The following is a 13,037-nucleotide window of genomic DNA, read 5'->3' as shown; positions in this document are numbered from 1 at the left end:
CAAGCCACTCTGTCGGCTATTACCCTCACCATTATAAATCAATATAATGGTCCCATTGAATATAGAAGGGCCCTTACGAGGGTGGTTGCCCAACGAGCGTAGAGGACACCCTTGCCCAAGCTCTCCTAAAATCCAAGTAGATGCTAACCACATGTACTGGACAACAATGGGGACTCCTTTCTAGGGAAGGCGACAGGTGAAAAGCCATAGGCTCCACGGTGCGACAATGGGAAAATTGCTTTGTTCTCTTGGGTAGATAGCTGCCAGGACTGGTCGTAAGCAGGGTTGTAAACTGCTGACCGGAAAATAACTGGTCATCGAGGGGCTCAAAGATGTGGAGGGAAAGCATACGGCATCACCCACTTCTCATGGGTGTGTAAGCTCTTCCACCCCAAATGGAGTGGTCACCGTGTTTTGGGATCAGGTCTCCTCGGGTCGTCGCTTCTACCAGGCTGCAGTCAGTCTGTACAAATGCTGGAAGCAGGCTCTTTCGGGACAGAGTAGCCAGCACTATTACGTAAGACTTCAGGCAATGTAGCTTGAAGGAAGGAGGAAACACCTGCAGCAGAGTATTCCTAAACGTGGGCAGTAGGACAGCTACATCACTGGTAAGTCTTGGCCCTGCTACATGGAGGGTTGTCAAGAGCAATAACAGGTCCTCAGCCACTCGCTCCCATAAGATGGGAAGATAGAGCAGGCAGTGGCCGGCTTGCGTGAACCAATCTTAGTAAAAAAAACAAAGCTTTGTGGACTCGGAAGTACCAGACAGCTGGCTGAGGCGCCGACGTCTGTGAGGGCGTTGCGCCTCCCCCTTTCCCTAATATCCAGAAAGTAAACTAAGGAAACAGTGTACCTAATCAGATGTACAACTGAATGCATTCAACTGAAATATGTCTTCCGCATTTATCCCAACCCCTTTGAATCTGAGAGGTGGGGGGGGGGCTGCCTTAATCGACTTCCATGTCATCGGCTCCCGGGGAACAGTGGGTGAACTGCCTTGCTCAGGGGCAGAACGACAGATTTTTACCTTGTCAGCTCTGATATTCAAGCCAGCAACCTTTCAGTTACTGTCCCAACACTCCTACCCGCCTGGCTACCTGCCGAGATCCAGAAAGTAAACTAAAAAAAAGTTAAGTAAACTGCTCAATGGAGATTGTTCTCTATAACAGAGCCAAGTTGTCTTTGCCAAGTAGAGAAAAAAACACCCCTCAGAATCCTAAAAAGGGCAAAGAGGGTTGGCCAGTGAAACCTGGAAACTTGTACTCCTGTAGAACGGTGGAGCAGTATGGTTAGGGTTCCCCTGCCTGTCATACAGAGTAGCATTGCCCTATTGTGGAAAAACTGGAGTGGCACATACCGGGGATAGAGCCTAAGGGAGGCACTCGGGGAGGAACAAAAAGTGTGTCTCCTCCACTTCCTCATCTGAACATGGTCACAAAAGTGAGCTGCTGCATAGAGAATAGGGTTTCGTCTTAACACAGCTCTGCATACCCACTGCTGCGAAACTCGGAGAGGGGAAAAGAGTAGCAGCCGTTAAACCCTAAGAGAGATGGTTGCACACTATCCTCCTCCACTGCCAGGGCTGCGCCCTAGGATGGCTGACCCTTCTTACCTCCTTTAGGGGGGACAGAGGGGCAGATCCTTGCTGCGGCCGCATCGTAAGACGACTTCCTTGCGCATGTCACACTTCTGTGGCGGGGACAGTGGGCCCAAACAACTCTCTCGGTGTAACTGGGGCATCCAGAAGGTCCACCTTTTCTCTTTATGTTAAGCTGGATAAGCTCAGACCTTTCTCCCACTACTGCTAGGCTCAAGGCTAGACCACAGCCTTGGGTGGCACTACGGGAGTCACGGAGGTTCAGGTCTGTAATCTCCTAAGCATCTGGGTCTAGTCCAGTTGCTTTTCCACTTCCTCCAGTAACTCAGCCTGATTTGCCAACAATAAAATGGAACTTAGGGGGCTCTAATTGCTTGGGCTGAGGCCTTGTACATTTTCTTAAAAACAGAGGCAGTAAAGTGCTCCGCCTTCCCAGGGAGTGAGGCGCTGGTGTCGTTAATAATACGATGTTTTATTTTTTTATTTTTTTATTTCACCTTTATTTAACCAGGTAGGCAAATTGAGAACAAGTACTCATTTACAATTGCGACCTGGCCAAGATAAAGCAAAGCAGTACGACAGATACAACGACACAGAGTTACACATGGAGTAAAACAAACATACAGTCAATAATACAGTATAAACAAGTCTATATACAATGTGAGCAAATTAGGTGAGAAGGGAGGTAAAGGCAAAAAGGCCATGGTGGCAAAGTAAATACAATATAGCAAGTAATAAAAATAATGGGGTGCAAAGGAGCAAAAATAAATTAATTAATTAAATACAGTTGGGAAAGAGGTAGTTGTTTGGGCTAAATTATAGGTGGGCTATGTACAGGTGCAGTAATCTGTAGAATGCTCTGACAGTTGGTGCTTAAAGCTAGTGAGGGAGATAAGTGTTTCCAGTTTCAGAGATTTTTGTAGTTCGTTCCAGTCATTGGCAGCAGAGAACAGGAAGGAGAGGCGGCCAAAGAAAGAATTGGTTTTGGGGGTGATTAGAGAGATATACCTGCTGGAGCGTGTGCTACAGGTGGGAGATGCTATGGTGACCAGCGAGCTGAGATAAGGAGGGACTTTACCTAGCAGGGTCTTGTAGATGACATGGAGCCAGTGGGTTTGGCGACGAGTATGAAGCGAGGGCCAGTCAACGAGAGCGTACAGGTCGCAATGGTGGGTAGTATATGGGGCTTTGGTGACAAAACGGATTGCACTGTGATAGATTGCATCCAATTTGTTGAGTAGGGTATTGGAGGCTATTTTGTAAATTACATTGCCAAAGTCGAGGATTGGTAGGATGGTCAGTTTTACAAGGGTATGTTTGGCAGCATGAGTGAAGGATGCTTTGTTGTGAAATAGGAAGCCAATTCTAGATTTAATTTTAGATTGGAGATGTTTGATATGGGTCTGGAAGGAGAGTTTACAGTCTAGCCAGACACCTACGTATTTGTAGTTGTCCACGTATTCTAAGATCGGTTGAAGAGCATGCATTTAGTTTTACTTGTATTTAAGAGCAATTGGAGGCCACGGAAGGAGAGTTGTATGGCATTGAAGCTTGCCTGGAGGGTTGTTAACACAGTGTCCAAAGAAGGGCCGGAAGTATACAGAATGGTGTCGTCTGCGTAGAGGTGGATCAGGGACTCACCAGCAGCAAGAGCGACCTCATTGATGTATACAGAGAAGAGAGTCGGTCCAAGAATTGAACCCTGTGGCACCCCCATAGAGACTGTCAGAGGTCCGGATAGCAGACCCTCCGATTTGATGTGAGGGGCTGAGATGGTGAGCCAGTGTCACGAATCCCACCGAAGATGGTGCCTCTTCCTGTTCGGGCGGCACTCGGCGGTCGTCGTCGCTGGCCTACGAGCTGCCATCGATTCCCTTTTTTGTTTCTGTTAGTTTGGTCTGATTGGTTACACCTGTTTTGAGTTTAGTTTGTGGGCTATTTAAAGGCACTAGGCCCGCGGGCTTTTGTGCAGGCTTGTTTTCTGTTCATGGTGTTGGATTATTTTTGGATTCTATTTTTCCGGACAGTTTAGTCCTGTTTGTTTGGACTGGATTTTTTATGCGCCCTTGTGTTTGGCATGTCCGTTGTCACTTTCTTTGGAATGAAGATTCACGTTCTGAACTACCTGCTCTCTGCGCCTGACCCCTCCACCCACTATTCCTAGAAGCCTTAACAGCCAGTGATGGCTCCACCATGGGAGGGTTGCCAAAGCCGGATTCCTCCATATTGTGGAAGTCCAGGTTTGGCACGCACTTGGCAAGAATCCTGCTAGTGAAGGTTTTTTCCCACAAGCTCTTAGCTTCCCCGAGGAAAGCTGGTACTGCGGGGAGTAGTTGTTTTATCGGGGCTGCCTGGGAGGGGAGTCTAACAAATAGCAGCTTGTGTAGACGGTGTACCAAGCTAGCTAGTTAGGAGCCTTGTGGCTAACAGCTAGCAATATTGATCACCATATAATGCTATTGCCATAACACTATAGCGAGGCTTGTGGGTTGTAAGCAAGCTAGCAGTGACCTCAATTTCAAATTCCTTAAATGTCATAAGGTGAATGCACCAATTTGTAAGTCGCTCTGGATAAGAGCGTCTGCTAAATGACTTAAATGTAAACGTAAACAAACCAGACCGCTGTAACGTCGTTCGTTTGTTGTATGAAGAGAGTCAGACTGAAATGCAGCGTGTAGGTTACTCATGACTTTAATGAATATAATCGCGGTACATGAAATAACTGTATATGAAAACAACAAACGAAACGTGAAACCTATTACAGCCTATCTGGTGACTACAACACTAAGACAGGAACAAACACCCACAAATTTCAACGCGAAAGTCAGGCTGTCTAAATACGGTTCTCAATCAGAGACAACGACAAGCACCTGACTCTGATTGAGAATCGCCCCAGGCAGCCAAGCCTAACTAGACACACCCCTAATCAGCCGCAATCCCAAATAATACAAACCCCAATACGAATACAACATATAAACCCATGTCACACCCTGGCCTACCCAAACATATAACAAAAACACAAAATACAATGACCAAGGCGTGACAACCGCACAATTTTCTTTTTAAAATGTATTTATGGATAGCCAGGGGTACACTCCTTCTCACACATCCTTTACAAACTAAGCATTTTTGTTTTGTGAGACCGCCAGATCAGATTCAGGGGAATGACAGAGATGTTCTCTTTTTCCTATCCTGCTAAGCATTCAAAATGTAACGACTACTTTTGGGTGTCAGGAAAAATGAATGGAGTAAAAAATACATGATTTTCTTTAGGAATGTAGTGAAGTATAAGTAAAAGTTGTCAAAAATATAAATAGTAAAGTCAAGTACAGATACCCCAGGAAACAACTTAAGTAGTACGTTAAAGTACTTTTACTTAAGTACTTTACACCACTGCTAGTGAGGTTAGTTGCCTTTCAGCAAGCTAGCCAAGTTAGCTTGGGCTCACCGAGTCTCAACTGCTAGCAGTGATGATAGTTACCAACAGAGACTGAGAATTTGAAAAGGAATTTCTACAGTAAAACAAAAACCTTCCAGTTAGTACTCAACCTCTTAACAGGGTCTGAACACCTACGCTCGGCAATGATATCCTTCATGGTTCCCTTGTGAGCAGTTTAGCAGGCAAACAGATATTCAGCTGATATGAGGAAAATGAGAATAAGCAGAGGGTGGGAGAGTGGTTATTTTTATGGAAGTGAGGGTCTCACCTCATTCGCCACTCTAACTGTTTCCAACAGACACTTTTGATAGGTATTTCAAGAGAGTAGGCGGTCCTAGCGAACCCCCATTTAACGAATAATTGAATGAGAACCAATCTTAATGAGTAACACTCATTTTACTTTGACAACTAATGTACAACTATATGAGTGTGAAACCCAGCAAAAACACTGGTACTGCAGTCAGCTCCCATGGACAAAATAGGGACTCAACGTTACAATTACATTATTTTCAGATAAACAATGACATGTGACTTCAGGTAACCAAATTACAACCAGATTAAGACATCTTTATCGTGACCACGTCAAGGCGGGATTTTGTTCTTTACTTTGCATGTGATATTGTGGTTATAATCATGACCATGAAGTTGTTTGCGGGTCAGAAAGAACAGTCCTGATTTATTTTCAAATGTATGTCTGAAAAGATATCATGACACTATATGCATCAATTCATTCCAAAATAAATAATTAAGCAGCCCCGTGTCATTAAAGTGTCCTGAGATTTCAATATCACATGAGATAATAGAATATTAACTGACTAATGAGTCCTTGAATCAGTCCAGGGGCAGGGACTAGGCCTAGACAGGGAGGATTTACATCTTAGCCAGTCACTCTGGACGATGTGTCTGCTAAATGACTTAGATGCATTGTGATGTATAAAAACTAAATTAACTGGTCAATTATTGTGAGAAAAACAACACCATTCTCATATGATATTGCAAAAAACATTCTCAGGGAAAATCTAAGACATCACACAATCTATTTGTATTGTCAACTTTGAGTAAACTAAACCTGTCATGTTTTGTCATTTATTATCTTGTCTTGTCCCTGTGCTTCCCATTCTATTCGTTTCCCTCTGCTGGTCTTATTAGGTTCTTTCCCTCTTTCTATCCCTCTCTCTCCCCCTCCCTCTCTCACTCTCTCGCTCTCTCTTCTCTCTATCGTTCCGTTCCTGCTCCCAGCTGTTCCTATTCCCCTAATCAATCATTTAGTCTTCCCACACCTGTTCCCGATCCTTTCCCCTGATTAGAGTCCCTATTTCTTCCTTTGTGTTCCGTTCCTGTCCTGTCGGTTCCTTGTCTAGAATTCACCGTGCTGTGTTTGTGTATCGCCCTGTCGTGTCGTGTTTTCCTCAGATGCTGCGTGGTGAGCAGGTGTCTGAGTCTGTCTGGTTCAAGTGCCTTCCCGAGGCAACCTGCTGTTCACCTGCTGTTCAAGATCGAGTCTCCAGTTTGTCCTCGTCATTTCGAGTGAAAGTTGTGTTTTTTGTTTGTATTTACTTTACTGGATTAAAGACTCTGTTTTCGCCAAGTCGCTTTTGGGTCCTCTTTCACCTGCATGACAAAACCCTACCCTAAACCCTATTTACTCTTTATAAAGTATACTACAAAATAAGTGTGCACTGTTGCATCCATCATTCAGTTGTGCTAGTTAGTCTGAAATGAAACCACAGATGTGTTGGCTAGTACTGTAGCACTGCTCAGGTGTTGCACAGCTAATTAAGCTAGGTTAATGATGTGTTGACGATTTTGAGTGTTATCTGAAGAGACAGATGCCGCAATACCATGCATCAGAGTTAGGCCACCTGACAGAAGGCTGATTCAAACATGAAAGCAAATGAAGGGGCTGATACTGTTCCAGTCCAGAGGATACATGTTCCTACTTTTCATGTGGAGTTAAAATGCACTGTTATTCTCCCACTACTGATAATGTTGGTGAAATAGTTGCTTTGGATCATAGGTCTCCTTTTTGTTGTGTTCTTATTGATTTTAGAGCACAGTGTCCATATTGTTCTAGAGCACAGTGTCCATATTGTTCTAGAGCACAGTGTCCATATTGTTCTAGAGCACAGTGTCCATATTGTTCTAGAGCACAGTGTCCATATTGTTCTAGAGCACAGTGTCCATATTGTTCTAGAGCACAGTGTCCATATTGTTCTAGAGCACAGATTTGTAGGAATACTTTGTGTATTGTTTCTCTAACACATCCTATCTATATAAAATATGTATATTTTTCTTATATTTTAATATATTAGCAGGGGATTTGACACCTGATTTGTATTGATTTATACCTGATACCTATACCTGTATTGCCAATAGAGAACATAATAAAGGTGAAATTAAAACAGGCCAGCATGCTTCTATAGAGCACGGTAACAGACATGCTTCTACACATCCACTCACACAGTAGGCTACACAACAAGGAGATGACTTCATTAAAACGTTTTTTCATTTTATTCAGTGGGCGCAACTTTGTTAAACATCTTCAACATTTTGTTTTTGATCTCCTTGGTTCTAAAACAGTATACAAAAGGATTTACAAGAGAGGGCCCGAGAATAGCCCCGATCATCAAGCCATGACGCTCTTCCAAGGTCAGCACCACACCTAGCCTGGTCAAGACTATACGTACAAATAAAGGAACGTAATAACACACTACCACTATCAAGTGACTGAAGCAAGTACTGTACATCTTCTTCTTGTCGTTCTTGGAGGACATTTTAACCATAGCAAATATGATCCATATGTAGGACAGGCAAATAGAACAGAAAGTGCCAAACAGGAGAAAGAAGGTGATAATGGTTATCATATTAAAATAGTAGCTAGGATTGACACAAGTGGCTCTCACTAACGCAGCATAATCACAGAAGGTGTATTTGAGGGTTGAGTGGCAGTAAGGGAGAGACAACACAGTGGCAGGCATAACAGCCACAAAAGCACAGGCAACCAACCACAGAGCACCGGTCAGAACCAGAGTACGAACATTGGTGAGGATACTTTGATACCTCAGTGGATTAGAGATTGCAATCAAACGATCAAAAGCCATGACAGAGATAGCAAACATCTCCATTACGCCACCCAGGTGGAAAACAAACATCTGAATGAAACATGACACATAAGCTATGGCTTTATCACCAGCTACCAGCACACCAATCATAGTTGGACAGGCACTGGAGCTGTACAGCATATCAACTACAGCAAGGTTGCAAATCAGAAGATACATTGGCTTGTGCAAACGCTTATCATGAAGGATAAAACATATATTTGCCAAATTAGAAAGCATGACTAGGAGATAGATACACAGAATTACAATCCCCACTGTCAGAGGTCTGTCAAGTGTGTCAAAACCACCGATGACAAATTGATGTATTATTTTGCCAGAGACATTTCCCAAGGACATATTCCACTGTCCCTCGAATGTCCAAACAGCTACAAGGGAAAAAAATAGGTGTCATTCAACCAGACTTATGAACATGCACTTCTTACACCATTATGAACGCTGCTTTACTGAATATCTGCTCTAAATCAAAATTACAACATTTAAGCACCAAAAGCTTTAAGCACATTCTCAATTTTCATTCTCTTATGTTTCTTAACTTTCAAATCAGAAAAAAAGTGGTCATGAATTAAATATCCTCAAAACAATGAGAAAGCAATGCACAGCAAACAAAAAATAATGCTATGATTGATTATATTGAATTGTGATAATCTCTTCAAACAAAATCATGATTTTTACATAAAGTATCATGATCCTGTTGTAATATACTACTCATTGAATGTTTTCATATCAACAATCCTGATGCTATCAGGATACTGCATGTATAGCCACACAGTGAGATGATACATGATACCACACAGTGAAATGATGCAGTTCTACATCTGAACATCTAAGACACCTACATCCTTCCTTTGAATGAGCTCACCTGGAGATCCAATGGCTATCCTCTCTATGATGGCATGGGATATTTATACATGGTTGGTTCACCTAAGAACCTCCTGGGTAGAGACCCAACAACCAACCATATCCTTGATATCAAACTGAGATTATAATATATCTACATAATAATCATGTCCCTTGCGTCCAAAGCAGGGACATGGATGGATATGTCCCTAATGAAAAAGGAAAATACTAGGCTTTCAGGTTTTGCTGAACCAAACTTTTGTGAATGATTGGAATATGATGTTACTAAAGGTTTTACACATGCTAGTTGGACTAGCCAAAGCTGCCTAAATGACTACCGACCCGTAGCACACACGGCTGTAGCCATAAAGTGCTTTGAAAGGTTGGTCATGGCTTACATCAACACCATTATTCCAGAAACCCTAGACCCAGTCCAACTTGCATACCACCCCAACAGATCCACAGATGATGCTATCTCTATTGCACTCCATACTGCCCTTTTACACCTGGACAAAAGGAACACCTATGTGAGAATGTGATTCATAGTGCCCTCAAAGCTCATCAATAAGTTAATGACCCTGGGGCTAAACACCTCCTTCTGCAACTGGATCCTGAACTTCCTGACGAGCCGCCCCCCAGGTGGTAAGAGTAGGTAACAACACATCCACCACACTGATCCTCAACACAGGGGCCACTCAGGGCTGCATGCTCAATCCCCTCCTGTATTCCCTGTTCACTCATGATTGCACGGCCAGGCACAACTCCAACACCATCAATAAGTTTGCCGATGACACAACAGTGGTAGGCCTGATCACAGGCAACGACAAGACAGCCTATAGGGAGGAGGTCAAAGACCTGACTGTGGTGCCAGGAAAACAACATCTCCCTCAACGTGATCAAGACAAATGAGATGATTGTGGACTACAGTGAAAGGAGGAAGGAGCACACCCCCATTCTCATGGACAGGGCTGTAGTGGAGCAGGTTGAGAGCTTCAAGTTCCTTGGTGTCCACGTCACCAACAAACAAACATGGTCCAAGCACACCAAGACAGTCGTGAAGAGGGCACAACAAAACCTATTCCCCCTCGGGAGAACGAAAAGATTTGTCATCGGTCCTCAGATCCTTCACCATCGAGAACATCCTGGGTTGCATCACTGCCTGGTGTCGTGATATTGTCTTAGTTAATGATGCTCATCGAATGATTGCAAGTTTCTAATCGCGTGATTAACTGAATCAAGCAATTATTAACTCATTAACCTGGAGCACCATGGGAAAACTAGTTTTTATTGAGTTTATTTTTCCCAAATTAACTCAAAGAATATCAGAATATTGATTTTACAACAGCTGCTAATTAACCAGTTGCCTCTACCAATCTCGTTCTGAACGTCGTATAGCCCGTGAATCTGCACGGACCCGGGTCTCACCAATGAGTTTGACCACACCAATCTTAGTCGAATATTTATTTACTAAAAAGTTAAAATGATAAAAGATACTTAGACAAAACACATTATAGGCTATTGATTAGAACTTAGTATAACGGGCCAACACACTATGGTGCGTTACCCAAAATGGGGATTTCAACGAGAGATAAAAGTACACGAGAGAAATATACATTTGGGTGAATTTGTCAGCTATGCTATTCTAACCCTAGCCTTGCCCCAAACTGCCGCTCTTATGGGTCAGAATATAATGATGTAATTACGTGGGGATGATCTCCGAGGATTCTCTGCGTGGACCGTTTAGGGGACCGTTCAGCTGCTCAATGACGCATTTCTCATGCGCACCTCTCTGATCGTCCTCCCGATGTCGGTGTCCTTTTGGCTTAGGAGTCTGTTCCCTCACCCTTGCTATGGAAGGGGTCTTCTGAGGACAGACAGCTCTGTAGCTCAGAGCTCACAGGATAGGAATGAAACCTTTTAGATACCACGAGTCGCTGGGATTGGATGCAAAGGGGGTCCGGCTTGAATTCACCCGCTTAGACACAGCTACTCATCCGTAGCTTGGGTAGACAAGGATTTCTTTGTCTTCAAACTTGCGTTGCGTTTTGAGTTTGTTGACTTTTTAGACCGTGCCTGCAACTTGGGTCACGTAGTCTTCTCTGTAAATTCTATACTCACAGGTTTTATACCCTTGGGTCAGAAGTGGGCGTAACCGCCTTATTGGGCAGTTCTCTGGGTGTATCAAGTTAATGAGGCAAGGCTTAAATGTAAATGTAAATGTCTAGATTTTACTCTGACCCAATTTTAGACATCTAACTTAACATTTCATCTTTACCAAAACATTCCCTTTGATTTGGACATTTTCCACACAGTATACAATGTATAACATCAAACATACTAGGAAAACTTCACGTTACAATGTTTTCATAATAACGTTATCTATTAACCTTTAATAACAAAACAAAAATGACATACATTTTCATATTCCGTCTATCATCATGACCACCATTGTGGCTGATGGAAAACATTGTTCCTATTACGGTTTTCTTCCTGGGAAGGAGAGGACCAAAATGCAGCGTAGTTATGGTTGAACATCTTTAATAAAGATGATAACGTGAACAATATACATATACAAAACAAGAAAACATGGAAAAACCGAAACAGTCCTAACTGGTGCAAAACACAGAGACAGGAAACAATCACCCACAAAATACCAAAATAATATGGCTGTCTAAATATGTTTCCCAATCTGAGTCAACGATAAACACCTGCCTCTAATTGAGAACCACTCTAGGCAACCATAGACGCACTTCCAAGATGGCGTAGCAGTCGGACGTGTGTTTAGTCTTGTCCCGTCCTGTCTAGTGTAAATATAGTTTTCTTCGTTTTTTTTCTGTATATATTTCGTACATATTTTAATCTCACTTTCCAACTAGAGCTGAATATACTCTCCTGCAACCCGCATCACCCAATGTGGTACGGATCTGCTTTTTCTATACTTTACTTTAGAACCGGAACCCCCATCAGAAGCTAGCCAGCTAACTAGCTACTAGCTAGTACTCAGTTAGCCATTGCTAGCGGTCTTCAAAGCTAACTAGGACACCAGCGCGACATCAACCCAGAGCATATCAGACTGCTTTTTCTCTACCACATCTCCGGATTCCTACCGCAAGCTCTGAACCTTTACACCGGATCATCGCAACTAGCTAGCTGCAATCCGAGTGGCTACTCCTGGCTAACGTCTCTGTCCCAAAACAAGCACCAGTTAGCCTTGAGCTAGCCTCGAGCTAAGCCCATCTCCCGACTAGCCAAAGAGGCCCAACAATACCTCTTTTGCCAATTGGCCTGGACCCTTTACTGCCGACAAGGAGCCCCGCCGATCCATCACGACTGGTCCGCCGACATAATCGTCCGAGGTGGTTTCAACAGGCTTTTTCGTTGCGACATCGCCAAAGATCCATCTGCTGGCCAAGGCCCGCGAGCTTTCTGAAACGCTGTGTCTCCTAGCATACTAGAGCACCTGTAGCATACTCCTGGGCTACAATTACCCGGGCCCATGACCGGTCTGTCGATGTCACCGCATGAAGAGGAATAAACAGACTCACCCCATCGCGACGTCCCCCAAAGGTTAACTCTCTAGCCCTCGCTATCTCCCTGCTTGCTAATTCGGCCTGCTAACGGCTAGCTTGTCTAGCCCGGGCCTACGAACTGTTAGCTTGTTAGCACAGGCCTGCTAACCATCTGAATCACCGCATCCCAAACACTCTGAACCCATTTACTTTCTATCTCTTTTTTATTTTTATTTTGTTTATACCTTCCGGAAACCTGCCTCACCCACTGTGATACGGAATCGCTATTACTTTTAATTTTAATTTGTTTTTATGACTCACTCAAGAACCTCCAGACGCTAACCAGCTAACTAGCTACAAGCTATTTAGTCATTGTTCGTTTTTTAAACCTGGATAACACTCGCCAGCCCAGCTTCCCTGCCCATCCACCGCTGCCCCCTGGACACTGATCTCTTGGCTACATAGCTGACGCACGCTGGACTGCCCATTAATCACGGTACTCCATTCTGCTTGTTTGTTTATCTGTCGGCCCAGTT

General features: G+C 43.6%; 1 protein-coding gene across 1 annotated transcript; it reads right to left on the bottom strand.

The window, feature by feature from the left end:
- Nucleotides 1–7,546: 7,546 nt before the first annotated feature.
- On the bottom strand, nucleotides 7,547–8,512 carry LOC123992242 (olfactory receptor 1M1-like). Its single transcript, XM_046293424.1, has one exon. The coding sequence runs from the start codon at nucleotides 8,489–8,491 to the stop codon at nucleotides 7,547–7,549; it is 945 nt and encodes a 314-aa protein (XP_046149380.1). The 5' UTR covers nucleotides 8,492–8,512.
- Nucleotides 8,513–13,037: the final 4,525 nt, after the last annotated feature.

The sequence above is a fragment of the Oncorhynchus gorbuscha genome, linkage group LG13 (genome assembly GCF_021184085.1).
Source record: "Oncorhynchus gorbuscha isolate QuinsamMale2020 ecotype Even-year linkage group LG13, OgorEven_v1.0, whole genome shotgun sequence".
NCBI lineage: Eukaryota > Metazoa > Chordata > Actinopteri > Salmoniformes > Salmonidae > Oncorhynchus > Oncorhynchus gorbuscha.
This window is presented reverse-complemented; position numbering and strand designations above follow the sequence as displayed.

Bases quoted from the DNA above. Each gene is read 5' to 3' on its own strand.
- LOC123992242 (XM_046293424.1), bottom strand. From the start codon at position 8,491: ATGTCCTTGGGAAATGTCTCTGGCAAAATAATACATCAATTTGTCATC.